This window comes from Castor canadensis, chromosome 6 (genome assembly GCF_047511655.1).
Source record: "Castor canadensis chromosome 6, mCasCan1.hap1v2, whole genome shotgun sequence".
Lineage (NCBI taxonomy): Eukaryota > Metazoa > Chordata > Mammalia > Rodentia > Castoridae > Castor > Castor canadensis.
Window position 1 is genome coordinate 2840409 of NC_133391.1, and position 18151 is coordinate 2858559.

At 58.4% G+C, this 18151-nt stretch overlaps 1 protein-coding gene and 1 non-coding gene across 8 annotated transcripts in view; both read right to left on the reverse strand.

Moving 5' to 3' along the window:
- Positions 1 to 973: 973 nt before the first annotated feature.
- Positions 974 to 18151, reverse strand: part of Tnrc18 (trinucleotide repeat containing 18) — a 70672-nt gene continuing 53494 nt past the window's right edge. For all 7 annotated transcript variants that reach the window (XM_074075487.1, XM_074075484.1, XM_074075482.1 and 4 more), the window contains 10 exons: positions 17454 to 17595; positions 15657 to 15774; positions 15160 to 15235; positions 14953 to 15061; positions 11348 to 11464; positions 10355 to 10519; positions 8247 to 9583; positions 3625 to 3861; positions 2900 to 2974; positions 974 to 2321 (listed from right to left, as the gene is read on the reverse strand). In XM_074075487.1, the coding sequence (XP_073931588.1) occupies positions 2115 to 2321; positions 2900 to 2974; positions 3625 to 3861; positions 8247 to 9583; positions 10355 to 10519; positions 11348 to 11464; positions 14953 to 15061; positions 15160 to 15235; positions 15657 to 15774; positions 17454 to 17595 (2583 nt within the window). In that variant the 3' untranslated portion in view covers positions 974 to 2114. The remainder of the gene's footprint in view (positions 2322 to 2899; positions 2975 to 3624; positions 3862 to 8246; positions 9584 to 10354; positions 10520 to 11347; positions 11465 to 14952; positions 15062 to 15159; positions 15236 to 15656; positions 15775 to 17453; positions 17596 to 18151) is intronic.
- Positions 10876 to 10948, reverse strand: Trnaa-ggc (transfer RNA alanine (anticodon GGC)). The gene has a single exon. It is a non-coding gene; the product is annotated as a tRNA-Ala (tRNA).

Below are 18151 nucleotides of genomic sequence, written 5' to 3' on the forward strand. Positions count from 1 at the left end.
GGCTAGGGCGCAATGCCAGAGGCAGCCACCAGGTGGTGCTGGCGCGCCGCGCTTCCTGAGCCTCGGAGCTGGGGCGGGCCCCTGCCCACCCGTGACTCAGTTTCTCTGCAGCTCAGGGCCGTCGGAACCGCGATGGAGGCTTTGCCTCCCCTGTGCAAATGCCTGTTAACGTCCTTGCCCTCTTTGCAAAATAGCAAAGCCAGGGTTGACGTCTGCAGCTATCCGGTGACCCATGCTTGCTGTCACTGGACAGCCAGTCTCCCACTCAGGTTCCCCGGGGCCCAAAGGGCTGGGGCCAGAACCGCCACCCTTCCCAGCTATAGGACTTTTCTTTCCTGCCCCATCCATGTGTGGGTTCAGGCCCACCCAGACCATCAGCGTCTTCTCCAGGGCCCCAGGGCTGGGGCTTGCTGCTTAGCACAGTTAATAGCACTGTGGGGTTTTTGTTTTGTTTGGTGGAACTGGGATTTGAACTCAGGATGTCACACTTGCAAAGCAGGCGCTCTACCGCTTGAGCCACACCTCCAGCCCATTTTGCTGTGGTTATTTTGGAGATGGGGGTCTCATGAACTGTATGTGTGGGCTGACCTCAAACTTCGATCCTCCTGACCTCAGCCTCTCAAGTGGCATTTTAAAGGAAGGGAAAGGAGACACAGCCCTCAAGCCCAAGAACTTCCTGAACTTCCGGACACAGCCGCTCCTCCCCATCCCATACCCCAGCCACCGCTGGTGCCACTGAGAAATTTGGCTTTTTATTGTCCTCTCCTTAAATGAGCTCAAATTTAAATAACCACACGTTGCTACAAGCCTCAGCTTCCAGTCCTCCTCCTCTGGCCACCCCACAGCCCCATAACGAGAAGCCGTGGATCCGCCCCCATAACCAGACCCCCCCAAGCCCACCCACCCCTGAAATAACTCACTCCAAGCAACAGTATTTTTCGAATTAAATTTTTTTTTTTTTATGAAAAAGATCACACAGAATTTTTGCCAACAAACAAAATTCCAAAAGAAACTTAAAAAAAAAAAGCAAACAATAACTCCCCCCCAAAAAAACAAAAACCAAAAGTCTGGCTTTTCCTTTCCTCTAGATTGTCTGCTGGAGGCCTCCGGGTCCGGCCGGTCCGGAAGGCACGGGGGCTGGCTAAGTGCTTTTGGGCCCAGCAGGAACTGGGCCTGGGCGCCCTCCCTTCTCCCTCTCTCTTTCTCACCTGGGGGGGGCATACAGTACACATGGGAGAGCAAGGGGGTGCTGGGGACTTGGGGAGCAGGGTGGGGGTGGGGCTCATGAAGCCGGGTGCTAGACACTCACAATCTAACAGGAAATAAAAAAAAATATTCTGCACGTCAGAATGTGTGTTTTTTTTTTATAATTTCATAGCTATTTTTTCACAGTTTTAAAAAGTTTATATTTATATATATTTATATATATTTATCTTTATATATATAATTAAAAAGTCGACTCCATTTAAAAGTGTATGATACAGAGGCAGGCGACTCTTGGTACAATAAAACTGTACAGTAAGAAGACCCCTCACGGCTGGAGGGGCTGGGCATGGCCGGCCGCGGGTTTCAGCACCATTTTGGGGGGGGTCTCTGTAGTGTAAGGGTCAGGGCTGGGGGTGGGGGTGCCGCTGGATGCCTGGGCTGCCCTTCCTCCCCCCCCTCCCCCTGGCTTGTTCCCCAAGTCCAGGCCGTCCTGAGAGGATGGAGGCCAGGCGGGGCAGGTGCCCAGGTGCCCGGCTTGGTCGGCTGAGGCTGGTTGGCGTCGGGAGCCCCAAACCCATGCTGGGAGGGGCCTTGGGGATGGACGCCACGTTGGGGGTGACCAAACCCAGAGCAGGCCTGCGTTTGGTTCCTTGGAAATCCGCACTGTAGTCTGCATGGGGACCCGGGGAGGGCCGGGGGGACCTCGCCAACTGGGAACAAGGTGCTGGGAGGAAGCCAGGCCTGTCCGGCCAGGGCCACCCAGAGGGGACACAGAGCCGTACCCTGATAGCAGAGAGGAGCCCCCACCCCCGTGTGGGGCGCCGAGGGGATGGACGGGGGCTGGAGACGTGTGCACACGTGCACACACGTGCATGCATACGGCGCACACGCGCACACGCCCGCGGCGCTCAGCAGAGCACGGGCACGCCGTCCGTGGAGAAGATCATGCCCGTGGTGGGCTCGTAGGTGCCCGCGAGGTAGTAGAGCCCCTCGCTGTCCTGGTACTTCTTGGTCTTCAGCATCTGCTCGTACAGGTCCAGGCCCACCACCAGGCACTTGTGCGACACCGTCTGCACGTCGTTCTCGTCCACGTGCGACGACTGGTACAGGGCGCGCTGCGGGCATGGTGGCCTCGTCAGGGGCTGGCAGGGGACCCCGTCCTGTCCCAGAGGACCAGGCCACAGACAGAGACCCAGAGGACAGAGAGAGACAGAGACAGAAAGACAGAGACAGAGACAGAGATAGAGAGAGACAGAGACAGAGACAGAGAGAGACAGAGAGAGAGAGAGAGAGAGAGACAGAGAGAGAGAGAGAGGCAGATAGACAGAGACGGAGACAGAGACAGAGACAGAGAGAGACAGAGAGAGAGAGAGAGAGAGAGACAGAGAGAGAGAGAGAGGCAGATAGACAGAGACGGAGACAGAGACAGAGACAGAGAGAGACGGAGACAGACGGAGACAGAGAGAGAGAGAGAGAGAGACAGAGAGAGAGAGAGAGACAGAGAGAGAGAGCCAGAGCCAGAGAGAGAGAGAGAGAAGCACAGAGCAGACACAGCAGGACCTACAGAGGCGGGGGACCCGCGGACAGAGGCGGGGACGGAGCTCGGGACCGGGCAGCTCAGTAGCAGAGCCGGGGCGGCCAGGCCACGGCGGCCACCCCACCTGCCCCAGCCCAGCGCGGAGGTGTCGCCTACCTCCATGAAGTCCTTCCTCTGGCTGGAGGCGGGCAGGCCCGCGGGGAGGCTGCGGCCGGCCTTCTGGTCCCAGTGCTGCGGTGGGGACAGGCAGGGAGCGCGGGTGGGCTTGGGTCCCGCCTCAGCCCGCGGCGGGGCGGGGCGGAGCGGGGGGGCGGGGTGCCGGGGGGCGGGGGGGGCGGGGTGCAGGGGGCGGGGCGGGGGCGCCGGAGGGCGGGGCGGGGTGCCGGGGGGGGCGGGGGGGGCGAGGTGCCGGGGGGCGGGGGGGGCGAGGTGCCGGGGGCGGGGCTGGGGCGCCGGAGGGCGGGGCGGGGGGGGGCGGGGTGCCGGGGGGCGGGGGCGGGGGGCGGGGCGTGGGCGCCGGAGGGCGGGGGGGGGCGAGGTGCCGGGGGCGGGGCTGGGGCGCCGGAGGGCGGGGCGGGGGGGGCGGGGTGCCGGGGGGCGGGGGCGGGGGGCGGGGCGTGGGCGCCGGAGGGCGGGGGGGGGCGAGGTGCCGGGGGCGGGGCTGGGGCGCCGGAGGGCGGGGCGGGGGGGGCGGGGTGCCGGGGGGCGGGGCGTGGGCGCCGGAGGGCGGGGGGGGGCGAGGTGCCGGGGGCGGGGCTGGGGCGCCGGAGGGCGGGGCGGGGGGGGCGGGGTGCCGGGGGCGGGGCGGGGGCGCCGGGGGGCGGGGCCGGGGGGCGCCGGAGGGCGGGGCCGGGGGCCGGGCGGGGGGGCCCGCGGCTCACCTGGCCGTCGCGGAGGTGCTTGCCGGGGCTGGTCTCCTCGGGGTGGTAGAACCACTTGACGCGCACCACCATGTTGTTGCCCCACGACTCCCACATGCTCTGGATGCGGCCGATGTACGGCAGGTTGGGGCGGCCGGCCGACAGGAAGACGGCGCAGTCGCCGATGCGGATCATCTCCTTGCCCCGCACGATGGCCTTGTAGAAGAGCTTGCGGGCCTTGCCCTTCATGCCGCGGCGCTGCGGGACACGCCAGGCGCTCAGCCCACCGCCCGGCGCCCCCGGACCCCCGGAGCCCGCACCCCGCGCCCGGCCCGACAGCCAGCCTTGGGGCATCCCGCAGTTAGGGGTGGAGGCGACGAAGCCCCCGTGTCGTCCCTGTCCCTTAACTGCAAGAAGTCAGGAGCCGGGAGGCCTGGCCGCCAGCGGCTGCCCCCCGGGAGGTGGAGGAGCCTTTTTTAAGAGGCGGGGCTTAGCGAGAGCAATGACGTCAGGGGGCGTGTCCTCAAAGGGTATATAAGGACCCCCGCCCTTTCTCCCTCTCCTCTCCCCCGCTCCTCTCCTCTCTTCTCTTCCTCTCTTTTTTCTCTCCCTCCCCCTCTCCTTTTTCTCTTGCTCTCTCCCTCTTTCTCTCTCCTCACTGTCTCTCTCCCTCTCCTCTCTCTCCCTCTCCTCTCTCCTCTCCCCCTCTCTCCTCTCTGTCCTCTCTCTCTCTCTCCTCTCTCCTCTCTGTCCTCTCTCTCTCTCTCTCCTCTCTCCTCTCTGTCCTCTCTCTCTCTCCCTCTCTCTCTCACTATGAGGAGAGCAGCTCTGCTCCTCCCACCTCATCGTAAGCCCAAAGCAATGGAGCCCAGTGGCTGTGAACTGAGAGCACAGTGGTGCACATCTGTAATCCCTGCTGCTCAAAAGAGGTGGAGATGGCATGGCAGTCCGCACAAGGCCAGCCCCGGCAAGAAGTTACAAGACGCCTTCTCAACAAACTAGCTACACGTGGTGGCATGTGCCTGCAATCCAGCTCCGCAGGAGGCAGAGTAGGAGGATGGCAGTTGGAGGCCGGCTCTGTACAAAAATTCGAGACCCTACCTGAAAAATAACTAAAGCGAAAAGGGTTGGGGCAGTGGCTCAAGTGATAGAGCGCCTGCCTGGCAAGTGCAAGGCCCCGAGTTCAAACCCCAATACCACCAGTAAATAAATAAAAATAAACCTTTCTTCCTTATAAGCTGACTGCCTCAGGCGTTTTTGTTGTAGCTGACCATCACAGTCCTCTTCAACTCGCTGACACGGGGAGCCCCAGAGAGGCTTTATTTATAAATTGAGGGGGCTCAGCAGCCATGGGGACCATTGGCACATAACACAGACCCGTGGGGACATGTGGGGACCCCTGCTGTCCCTGGGGCTTGCTGCAGGCCGAAGAGGGTCAGCACTGTCCCTCATGGGGCTGCTACCTCCCTGAGAAGCCAGGCCAGGTCCCTGTGACCCCCACTTTCTAGGAGGGGGGTGTGAGGCCCAGGCCACCTCCCAGGTGACAAGACCACTCGTCCCCTGCTGCCTCCTACTGGGGGGGATTTGGGGTCCAATGTCCACTCAGCACCTTGGAGCAGTGCCTGTCACTAGCTGCCGATCCCTGGCCCCCAAACAGACATCAAGACAAGGGAGAGCAGGTGTCATGTGGCCTGAGCAGGGTGAGGGGCTGGGGCCACATTCCACCCTGCTGAGTGGGCTATGGGTTGTAACCAGGAGGACATCAACCCTGCATGGCCTCCACTGCCCCCTCAGCCCCGCTGCCAACTGACCGACAGGCAGTCAGGCATCCTACTGTGCTTGGAGTTGTTTATTCACTCAACAAACACTTCTGCAGTGCTCCAGGCACAAACCCATGCCCGGGTGCCCCTAGATTGCCTGCCTCCGTCGTGGCCACGCCTGGGGGAGAAATTCCTTCTCACCTGGAACTAGTCTAAGACTCACTTCTCCCTTCTCGCTTTGGTGGCCAGGTTCTATGTCACTTTTTCTGCCTAAGCAGGGATTCTGTGTGGACCCTCTGTCTTATCCAGAAGCCTCTGGGGCTCTGGCAGTAGGACTTTTTTGGGAGGGAGTGTACTGGGGTTTTGAACTCAGGGCCTTGTACTTGCTAGGCAGGTGCTCTATCACTTGAGCCACACCCCCAGCCTTTTTTAAACTTGGTTATTTTTCAGGTAGGGTCTCGTGTTTTTGACTGTCCTGGCCTGGACCAGAATTATCCTATATACACCTTCCATGTTACTGGAATGCCAGGCCTGCACCACCACACCTAGGTTAAGATGAGGTCTCAGTAACTTTTTGCCCAGGGTTGGTCTCAAACCACAGTCCTCCTGCCTCTGCTCCTTCCCCCAAGCTGGGATTATAGAGGTGAGTAACAACAGACTTTTAAATAGCTAATTTCTGTGTGGGGGCTGTAAACTGCTCAAATTTCCTTCAGCTCAGGGAATACTGGACTGCCAAAGACACCAAGTGACTCTCTGGCACCCAGCAGCTTCCCCTTCCTAACAGTAACAGACAACCCTCTTGTCCAATGGTGTTTCCTGTGGGGCTGATTCTGCCCCTGTGGCGGGTACAGGACGTGGTCTAGCCAATCAGAACATCCCGTCCTCCTATGGGCCATTGTGCTGGCTCAGGAGCAGCCCAAGACCCAGGCAAGACATTCCACCATCTGGGAGAGAATTTCTTTCCTTCTGTCCCGTGAGCAGAAAGCCACTGGACCTTCCTGCTGCCCAGACAAGAGCAGCACAAGGAAGCTGAAAGAAGCCAAAGACTGAGCATGGCTCTGAAGACAGCCTTCGAGCACCTGGATCCACCTGAACCTGAAGCTGGAAACTCCTGAACGGTTCTGCTAAGAGACCAATTTAGTCTGCCCTTGTGCTAAAGCCAAGCGTGGTTTGGTTTCTTTTCTTTACAGAACTGAGGGCCCTCACGGACATTAAACTGGAACCAGCGAACAGCTAAAATGAGGGAAAGCCAAGGATGGTGACGATGGACGGCTCTGTCCTCGGCTCAGAGCTCTGACCTGGTCCTCAGATTAAAGCACCTGCTGGAATAGGGCACTTGCAGGCCTGGCCCCGCAGCCTTCTGGAAAGATTCCATGAGAGTCTGGCACTCGGGCTGGCCTGTCAAGAAGTGACGCAGCCGAGAGCCCCTTCCGGCCCGCAGCTGGCTATCCACAGAGGCTGCTGTGTGCTACGGGGTGGGGGGAGCCAGGGTCAAGTTAGGGTTCCCCAGGTGGGGAGATCTGGGGCAGCCAGAGCTGGGGCTCAAGTGGCCATAAGCCCCCTGTGTCAGAATACCCCAGCTCTAAAGAGCCCCCAGGGGTGCAGCCACCTTGGGGGGTTCTAACTGACCGTGCAGGCACAGCGAGAGCCCAAGCCCAGCATGCATGAGGATCGGGGCGGGGGGCAGGGAGAGCGAGAACCCCAAGAAGTGATTCAGAAGTTTCTCCACCTCTCCAGCCTCACGGATGTGCACCGGGAGCTGACGCGATGCCCTTGAGCCCAGAGGGTCCCAAGAGAGAGTAGGAGGGGTGTCACCAGAGGTCCTTTGGTCACTGGGGATGTGCCCTGACGGGGACTGCAGAACCCAGGCTTCTTCCTCTCTTTCCCTTTTGCTTCCTATCCCTGCCGGAGGCCTAACAGCTCCACTCAAGAGCCAAAACAAACCTTCTCCCTTTGCACACTAATTACCCCGGGTGTTTTGTTCCAGTGATGGAAAACTCAGCCAAACACTTGCTCCTCCCACCCAGGGGTGTGGGGTGGACTGCTGACCACCAGGGCTCTTCCCGTGCTCCACACGGAAGCTTCCAGAACGGCTTGCACTGAGAAGTGCACGTGAACGTGCGCTGCACACCTGTGTGCGTCGTGCACTGTGTGTGCACAGGGGACGCCTAGGACACTCGCAACGCGCGCATCTGAGAGGGCTCCAGGGACTACATCATGGGCTCTGACTAGTCGATGGGTTAATCCCTTGATGGATTCATGGCGGTACTGGTGCTGCTGAAAGGCAGGGGGTGGGCCTGGCTGGAGGAGGTAGCTCCTGGGGTGTCACTGCGGGTTGTATCTTGCCCTGGCCTCTTTCTACATCCCTCTCCTCTGCGTCCTGGCCGCCATGACTTGGGGTGCTATGCTCCACCACACCCTCCCCACCACGATGGATGACACCTCTGAAACTGTGAGCCAAAATAAATCCTTCCTGTAATCCTGGCTACTTGGGAGGCTGAGGTCGGGAGGGTCTTGATTCAAGATTAGCCTGGGCAAATGGTTTGTGAGACCCCATCTCCAAAATAACCAGAGCGAGATAGGCTGGAGGAGTGACTCAAGGGGCAGAGCACCTGCCTAGCAAGTATGAAGCCCTGAGTTCAAACCCCAGTCCCTCCAAAAAAATAAGAAGAAATCCTTTCTCAGCTACGTTCTTTCTTCTGGTATTGGTCACAGAAATGTAAAACTCCCTCGGGTCCCACACACGGAGGCTCTGGCACAGGGGACAAGGGTGCCCTGAAACCCAGGGTGCAGCCTGTCACCGGGGCCACGTCCGCCCCGGGGGTCCTGGCGGCTCTGAGGAGGTCACAGACAGAGGACAGCGCCTGGGGGCCCGGCCGTTACCTGGGTGGGTTTGCCGAACCACTTCCACAGCTGCCGGGCGGGCAGGAAGGCGGCGATCTTGGGCCGGTTCTCCACGGATGGCAGGCGCTGGCGCTTGGCCAGCTCCTTGGTGGTGGGCAGGTGGACGCCCTCTCTCTTCTTGGGTCGACTCTTGGCCCCGGCCCCGGCCTGGGCCTTGGGCTGCAGAGGCTGCGGCGGCTGGGATGGTGGCACAGGTGGCTGGGCAGCGGGCGCCTTCTTGCCCGGGGAGTGGCCTGAGGAGCGCACCTTGCCAGCTGGCTTGGGCACCTTGGCAGGGAGCGCTGGCTGCGCAGAGGGACCGGCTGCGGGGGCTGGGGCCGTCTCGTCCTCTGAGCTGCAGGATGAGTCTTCATCTGTGGTGGAGGAGGACGAGGAGGACGAGGAGGACGAGGACGAGGAGGAGGACGAGGACGAGGAGGAGGAGGAGGACGAGGAGGAGGACGAGGACGAGGACGAGGACGAGGAGGACGAAGACGACGAGGAGGACGAGGAGGACGAGGAGGAGGATGAAGAGGATGAGGAGGACGACGAGGACGAGGAGGCCGGGGAGGAGGCCCTGGAGCTGGAGGCGCTGCAGTTCCTGCCCCCTGCCCCCCGGCCGTCCTCCCCATTCTTCTCGCCGTCCTCCTCGCCCTCTGTCTCAGAGCCGCTGCTGCTGCTGCTGCTGGACTCTGACTCCTCGGCCCCGTCCTGCTCGGCCTGGGCCTTGTCCGGGCTCTTGGGGGTCCCAGGATCCTCCAGGGGGAACCCCGATCCGGGCTCTTGGGCGAGGTCCCCCTCCAGGGCCTTGGGCCAGGCTGCCTTGGAGTCTCCACCGCCTGCAGCTGGGGGGTAGCTGGCCATGCTTGGCAGGCCCTTGGGATCCTGCCAGCCCCCTGCCCCGGGGTCCTCCCGCAGGAGCAGGGCCTGTTTGGCCTTCTTGCTTTTGGGGGATGTGACGCCCTCGTGGTCCAGTTTCACGAGTAGCTCGGCCTCCTCGCCTGGCCTCCGGGAGCCTTTGGCGCCTGTCTCCTCGGTGGCCCGAGCCTTCTTGGGCTTGGGCCGGGTGGCAGGCATGGTGACGAGGGGAGCTTGGGCCAGGGGTGCGGCAGGGGCCGGCAGCTCCCCAAAGGTCTCGGGAGCTGGGCAGCTGGTGAAGGCGGGCTGTGCAGGGCTGGGCTGCGGGGGGGCCGTGCGAGTCTTGGTGGCTTTGGCCCTCTTGTCCGCAGGTTCTGAGGGGCTCTTCTTGGAACCTGGGGTACTGATGGGCTCCAGCACTAAGGGGGTACTGGTGACCTCATCTGTGGCAGTCTCCTCCTCCAGGGCAGCAGCTCTGTCTAGAAGAGAGAAGACAAAAAATGAGGCCTGGGCGAGCCAAGGCAGGGGCTCCCTGGCAGGAGACAGGCTAAGGGTTCTGGTAGCAGTTGGGCACGGTGACCCACACCTGTAATTCCAGCTATTCAGGGCAGAGATCAGGAGGATCACAGTTCAAAGCCGGCGTGGGCAAAGTTAGTGAGACTCCATCTCAACAGACACACCAGGCGTGGTGGCACACACCTATAACCCCATTTAAGCAGGAGGCAGAGGTAAATAGGATCATGGTCTGAGGCTGGTCCAGAGTAAAAGTGTGAGACCTTAACTGAAAAAATAACTAAAAGCAAAAAGGGCCAGGGGTGGGGCTCAAGTAGTAGAGCGCCTGCCTAGCAAGCACAAGGCCCTGAGTTCAAATCCCAGTGCTACCAAAAGAGGAAAACAAGAAAGCCCTGGTAGCAACCCTCACCCCATGAAACCTGGGCAGACTTCTTAGAATGAGTGGTTCGTGTGTACCAATCATCCGAGGTGTGCTGACCCCACAGCAGGTCCTCAGCTTGGAGCCCAAAACTCTTTTATTTGGGTTCGGGTGTGAAATACACCTACGCTGGATCTCAGCTCTGCCTCTGATGTCTGCACTCACGTCCCTGGGCCCGCTCCCTACCCTGTCAACAGGGCAGCACTGCCCCGCACTGCAGAGATCCCACAGGCATGGGGACAGGTCACCCGCGCGGCCCCTGAGCCCCAGGTTCGGACTCCTGCAGTGCCCGGTCCCCACCCCGACAGGGCCAACTTACCACCCTTGGCCTGGGCGCTGGGTTTCCGCCCGCGCCCCCGCGCCTTGGCCCCCGCCTCCTCGGCCCCCGTCACGGTCCCCTCTTTCCCCTCCCCGGTGTCTTTGCTGGTCTTCCGGCTGCGGCGTTTGGCGCTGGGCACAAGGAGTGCCGGGGAGGGCTCAGCACCTGCAGGGGGAGAAGACAGAGCTCAGGCCTGCAAGCGTCCAGGTCTGTGTCTGTCACAGCGAGTGGGGACCCTGGATCCCAATGCTGCAGATCGGTGGGTGCACAGAATGGCCCGAGTGACCGACTAAGCTGCCTGGTGCTGTGACAATCCACTTAAGACCTCAGATTTAGCAACCCCCAGCAGTCAGGCACGGTGGGGTCAAGCCCTGCCTCTGTTTCTTATGACTCATTAACTTCTGAGCCCTAGTTAAGTCACTAGTCAATCAGAGGGGACAGGTGCACCAGGCACACATGGGGCCGAGGCAAGAATTCAACACCATGTGGGGCCTGGAGGCAACAATAATACCTGTTCTCTTTTGCAGAGCTGGGGATGGAACCCAGGGCCTCCTGCACGCCAGGCAAGCGCTTTACCACTGAGCTACATCTCCAGGTATTCAATAATAATACTTGATCAAGGCCAGGCATGGTGGTGCATGCCTGTAATCCCAGCTACCAGAACAGTGGAGTTAGGAGGATCTTGGTCTGAGGCCTGCCCCAGGCAAAAATGCAAGACCCTACCTGAAAAATAACTAAAGCAAAAAGAGGGCTGGGGGTGTGGCTCAAGGGGTAGCGCGCCTGCCCGGCAAGCACAAGGCCCTGAGTTTGTAATAATAACAATTTAGTGACAATGACACTTGACCAGCCTCCCACAGCCTTGACTGATGGGCCTGTGGCTGCCATCACGGGTCACAGGAGGCCTGAGATCCACTCTCCCTGGCCTGTTCTGGGAGTGGCACTCACCATCAGGACAGCAGTGACCCCAGTCCCTGTCACAGGCTCACTACTCACACTGGATCTTGTAGTCAGGTGGTAGGAGGCGGATGTGGGAGAGGGGAATCCTGCCCGTGTCTCCATCGTCAAACTCCACGGTGATCAGGTCACCATCGTCCTCCAGGTCCAGCAGCCCTGTGGGGAAGGGCAGGTCAGGGGATCCCCAAGGGCGCCAGCCTGTGCTCAGCCCGGGTCACTAAGACACAGCCATGAGGACACCGCTGTGTACACATGCGGTGCCCATGTGGTCATCAGAGGCACAGGGGCCGGGGACGCAAAGCCAGCTCACTCATTTCTGAATGTGTGTCTGGACATCAGGTGCTATGCACAGCTGATTGCGCGTGGTGGTGCCGTGCCCGAGACCCTCCCCAGAACCAAGACAGGGACCATAGGATGTCAGCTCTGAAGGACAGAGAGAGGAGCAACAGCCCACATCCAGAAGACGTCATCAAGAGTGGATGAAAGGGCCGGGTGTGGTGGCTCACGCCTGTAACCCCAGCTACTCAGGAGGCAGAGATCAGGAGGATCGAGGTTCAAAGCGAGCCTGGGCTAATAGTTCACAAGACCCTATCTCAAAACAACCCAACACGAAACAGGGCTGGTGGAGTGACTCAAGGTGAAAGCCCTGAGTTCAAATCCCAGTGCTGTAAGAGAACTGATTTTGCCCTCAGTTGCCGTTCTGAGAGCTGATGCTGACGAGGTTGCCATGGCACAGGTGCAGGAGACCCCAACACTGAACAGCGGGGTGCCACCGAGTGTCACGACCCTGGAGGGTCGCTCGGCTCTGGACCGAAGGATCTGGGGCACAGGTGAGGAGGTGGGTGACCCCCACCAAGCTGGGGTTGAGGCTTCTATAATGGATGACCTGCACACTGAAGAGGGGACACCACTCCCAGCATACACGCTGTGCTAACAACCTCAAGGACACGGGTCTTGGGAAACCGACCAGCCACAGGGAAAGACTTACACGTGCCAGTACTTGGGGTCCCCTGTAAAACACCCCTGCCCACCCCCCATCACGAGGAGACTAAGGGAGCAGAGGATACCTGATGGAAAAATGCATTCTCAGAGATACTTTTTAAAAAAGACAATGTGTTGATGGATTAAACAGATTTTGTTTTGAAAAGGAACACTCAGAAAATGAGAAAGAAGTCTTGGGAATTTTTTTTTTTTTTTTTTTGGTGGTACTGGGGTTTGAATTCAGGGCCTACACCTTGAACCACCCCACCAGCCCTTTTTTGTGATACGTTTATTTTCAAGAGAGGGTCTCATGAACTATTTGCCCAGGGTGGCTTCGAACCATGATCCTCCTGATCTCTGCTTCCTGAGTAGCTGGGATTACAGGCATGTGCCATCAGTGCCCAGCTGAGTTTTTTAAATGCTAGTGTAAATTTTAAATATTCAAAAGATCAGAAGGGGTTAGAAGGTAAAAGTGAAAAGCTTGGCGTGGTGGTGCACACCCGTCCATAATCTCAGCTACTTGGGAGGCTGAGGTGGGAGGATCGTGAGTTTAAGGCAATCCTGAGCTACATAGCAAGAATGTCTCCTTAGAAAAAAAAAAAGTGGAGGAAATCTCCCAGAAAAACTGAACAAAAACATAAAGAAATAGACAAAAAAATAGAGAAAGAAAGGTAGAAACACTGAGGGCCACCTCTCTAGTGTGAGTTCTAGGGATGACAGATGAAATAAGCAAGAGAAATTTTCCAAGTGGTCCACACCAGAAAAAAGTCTTACAGAATTCAAGAAATCTGCTATAAAATCACAGCGCCCTCAACTTCCCCAAATATCCCATAAGGAAAACACACACGCGTGCAAGAAAAGCACATGGATTTCCAGCTCCACAGATAAGAGAAAATCATAAACTATTTCAGAGAGAAAGAAAAAAATCTCCTACAAAGACTTGGAAATACTAACGGAATTAAACTTTTTGAACAGTATTGACAGCTAAATAAGAATCGAACGGTTCTTAGATGGCTGTAATCCCAGCTACTTGGGCGGCTGAGATCAGGAGGCTCAAGCTTTGAGGCCATTCAGGCAAATAGTTCTCAAGACCCCCATCCCCAAAATAACCAGAGCAAATTGGACTGGAGGTGTGGCTCCAGCAGTAGGGAGCTCAAACCCCAATTCCATCCCCCAAAAAAGATTCAAACGATGACTGTGAAATGGTAACAAGAAAGTATTTCCAACCGAGATTTTACACCCAGCTCAACTGGCTGAGGAACAAGAGAGAATGAGGAGGAGGTAGCCAGGGAGGGCTTGAGCAAGTTCTGCGGACTTTCTCGGAAAGCTACCGATGCATCGTCTACCAAAATGAAGGGACAAACAAAGAAAGACAAAGACATAGGATGCTACCTAAGGAAGATCATGGAGCCTCAGGATGCTGGTAGGAGTAAGCAGGACTTAAAAAGCACCCTGAGGAAGGCCTAGAAAAGCCGCCCACCCCCCATGGTACTTGAGGATGGAAAGATCCAGGAGACTGAAATCCTAGACAAACTCTTCCCATATTAACAGGACTTCCAGGGTTTTAATGGTAACTGAGTGACTAACAGATGACCCAACATTCTAGTCCAATGTCCTATGATTCAGCCTATAGCAGATGTCTACTGTTTTACTGCCCAAAGTCCCTATTTCCAGGTGCCAAAAAGATGGGCTGTTCTTGGCACATAGTGGAGTTTTTTTTTTGGTTGTCTTTTTGGTCTAACCAAAGTATGTCAGCTATGTTGACTCTACAATGGCTGTGGGGACCACTGGGAATCTGCATTTTTGGTCTGAGTGTCAGGCCTACTTGGTCTTCTGGGGTACCTGTTACTTTTTCTGCCAACCTCCCATTCTCTCTGTTCTGTTACCAAAATCCCAGCTTTCCTGGAAAAAACCATCTGCCCTTGTCAAGGTTTGAGTGTGAGATGTCTGCCATGAGTTGAAGGCTTGGTCCCCAGCTGGTGGTGCCATTTTGGGAGGTGATGGAAAATGCAAAGGGTGGGGCCTCACTGCAGGAAGTAGGTCTCACTGGCACTGTGCGTTTGTTCTATACCCCGCTCAAGTGTCACTAAAGAATCAGGCAGAATGGAGAGACACAGATGGGCGAGGACTGGAGACCTCCAGGTCCCTTCCTCTTCCCTCTGCTTCCTGCCCACCATGAGGTGAGCAGCCTAGACCACAAGCTCCCACTGCCGTAACAGTCTGCCTCACCACAGGCCCAGAATCAACGCAGCCAAGGGCTGTCAAAGCCTCCAAAACCGTGAGCCAAGATAAATGCCCCCGGTCCCTTAAGCTGCTCACGTCTTTTGTCATGGCAATAAAGTCTGATGAATACACAGTCCATGTGCGTTCATCCTCACTCCTCAGCTTCCCGCCAGCATCAGTTCACCCTACAACTCAGGTGGGGAAACTTGGAAAATGAGCCATTCTCCAACAACAGGATACCAAGAGCCTGAGTCCTGGCTGACCTCACTCAAACAGCACCTGGATCCAGCCATACCGAAAGGCCCTACAGTTGTCAGTTACGCGATTCCATAAAAGTCTTTATGGTAAGCCAGTTAGAGTTTGGTTTTAGGGACCCCATGAATCCATCCTGATGCGTTCGCTCAGAGATACGGGAGTTCTGGGGGCAACAGGACGCTCACCTCGCACCACGGTGCCCGGGTACAGGCAGCGGTACTGCTGGCTCCAATAGGCTGCGATCCTGGTCCCTTGGGGCAGGAAGCGAGTGGAGGCCGGCCGCACATCGATGATCTGAGAGAATGTGGGACTGAGTGCCAATCGGTGACCAGGGACCAAGTCAGGGTGAGTACCCTCTGCCACACGTGCCCAGCCTCCCCACCCCCGCTCACCGCCTCCTGCAGCAGCTGCTCCAGGCAGTAGATGTGGGGCCGGTTCCCACGCTCACCCTCCACCACCACACGGTATCTGCGAGGCCAAGGAGAACATGCGTGAGGTGACAGTGGCCAGAGAGACGCCAGCTGGGCATTCTCAGCTCTGCCTCCCAGGCTGCTAGCATTGTAAGATTTGCTGACTTTGCTATACAAATGTGCGGCAAATTCTCTTCCCTTCTGGCCTCAGTTTCCCCATCTGTGAAACTAAGGGGACACAGAGCATTCTGGGCCAGGCTCCAGTGTCCAAGAGAGGCCAACACACACTTTCTCCCCCTATCTGCTGGGTCCTCTGGCTGTGCCCAACCAAATCCCTTCACCAGCAGAGCTGACCCTGGTGCACCTGTGCCACCAAGTCCCCAGAGCTGCCCCAGCCCAGAGAGGGAAAGTGACCTGCAGAGGGAGGCACAGCGAAGTGGCCCTGGGCAGAAGTGGGTGTGGCTCTGGGCCGCACTCACATGTCTGGAGAGTGGACGGTCTGCACGTGCCCCGCGTACAGCAGCTTGTCATCCATGGGGATGAGGACACGCAAGCCATCCTTCAGCTCATCCTTGTCGATGATACAGGACCGGGGTGCTGCAGTGGACAGGCAGTGAGGCCAAGCCGGGCCGCAGGGCATCAGGGAGACCCTCCCTTCTCCCAGGCCCTGCCTGGTGGCCCCTGTGGATCAGGGGACACACAGCCTCCCCCACCCCAACATCCAGCCACCACCCCCATATTCTGGGCATCTCCCATCCTGCCGCCACTCGGCCAGACCTATAGGACTGACTCTCTCTCCCTCTCTGTTTTTTGCACTTGCTAGGCAGGTGCTCTACCACCTGAGCCACGGCCCCAGACCTTTTGGCTTTAGTTATTTTTCAGATAGGGTCTCGAATTTTTGCCTGGACCATGGTCTGCCTACCTACGCTTCCTGAGTGGCTGGGATGACAAGTGTGCACAACCACGCCCAGCCTATTGGTTGAGATGGAGTCTCACCAACTCTTTGTCCAGACTGACCTGAAATTGTGATCTTCCTGATCTCTGTCTCTGGGGTAGCTGCGATCACAGGCATGAGTGACCATGCCTGGCTGGAGCTCTGGCCTTTCCATCCACTTTTCCTCCACCTGTGGCCCCTTCTTTCCAGCCTCCTCCCCAGCCTCCCCGCCCTGCCCTCCTCAGATGCACTCCAGGACCTGGCCTGTTTTTCCCTCTAGGTCACACATTCTCCCATTGTCACCTGGACAGTTCTGGGGTCCAGGAATAATGAACCCCCTCTCCATCCCCACCTGCACCACACCCCCTACAGCCTCTTGTGGGCAGAGGGGGATGTCCCAGGCATTGACATCAGGCTTGGCTGTGTCACTTGCTTTTGCCAAGAGAGACATGGCCAAATGAGAGTTGTGTAGCAAGGCCATGAGAGGCCTCCAGGATCCCACTTAAGCCTCCAGGAACACCGCGGGGCGACTGCACCTGCCAAGCCACAGTCCAGCACTGTGCATGACATATTGAGCCGAGAGTCATGGCCTGGATCCCTCACCACCCCATCTCGTGGGAGCAAGCCCACAGAGGCCACATGGCCACCTGGGCCCCCTTTCTCTAGGGCCGGCCCAGCCTCTTCCCATTCCTATCTGCCATCCCTCTTCCTTCGGAGCCCTGGGTCCCACTGCCTGCTGGGTGTGACGGTCACCCCACACTGTATTCATCCAAGCCCCGTGCGTGGTTCCCGACCCTGGGACCCTGCTCTTGGGACTCCCAAAGTTGGTCCTCCTCTGTTCCTGTCTCCTTGCTCATCTGCATGTCCTGTCCGTCCCCACGTCCTGTCCACCCTCTCTCCTACCGTGCCCAGCCAGCCCCCACCCCATTTCTCTCCCTGCTGCTGCTGTGCTGACCCTGGCCCCCAGCCTGCTGTGTCCGGATGGGGGCAGCCTGGGCACCCTGCCTCCCTGGGGGCCTGCAAGGCCTCTGTGCAGCAGTCAGGTGTTCATTTCAACACCATCTGACCACAATGCTCCCCAGTTATGGCGTGGCACAGCTGTTCATGTCACTCGGGATAGAAACCAGGCTCTGTGCTGAGGCCCAGGGGACGATGGTGACTGCCTTTAACTCCTCCCAGGCCCAAAGCTGCTCTCTTGCCCCATCCCCACCCCCAACCTCCAGCTTACTCAGTTGCCTCAGGTGCTAAGCTCCTGCCTCAGGACCTTTGCACATGCTCCTCCCTGCCCAAATCTCAGGCCTGCAGCTCCTCCCAACACACACACAGCCTTATGGCCACTCACCTGGGGTCAGAGGCCGCTCCACAGCCCCTCCACGCGGCAGATGCTCGTCCTCTGAGAAGCTTGAGTCCTGGTTGGGTTCAAAGTCCTCCTCAGCAGCCATGCACTCCATCAATTTGCTCACGGCCCCTCCTTTCCCCCGGTTCTGGGCACAGAGCAGAACAGACCAGTGGCTTAGGAAATGGCATGGGGGGTTCTGCCATGCTGGGGAACCTTCCAGAAAACCAGGGCCACAGTCAGGCCACAGTGGTACCTGCTGTGTGCACAGTGGCTAAGGAAGGCCTGCATGGATTTGATGGATGACTCGGTGGCCAGTGCTGGCCCTGTCACTGCACACGGCTTTCCAGCCATGCACAACAGATTTGAAGGAACATGGCCTAGTGTGGGGGTGGCAGCACAGCTGGCATGTCCTCCTCTGCCGAGTGGACTTAACCCAGGGGACCCCAAGGGGCTGCTCCTGTGCTCCTGTGGTCCGGAGGTCTTATGGTAGAGTTTAGGGTCTTTGGTCCTGCTAAGGTGGGCAGGGCACAAGGACTGTCGGCGGTCACTCCTCCTCTCTCAGCCTTGGGGGTAAACACAGCGGCACATGGCAGACCCTCGGGTCTGTGATGCCCACGCTGGCCTCAGGCAGACATGGGGCAGGGCAGACTCGGGGTGCAGCACCTCTGTACCTGGGGAGAGGATTTTAACCCAGTCCCTCC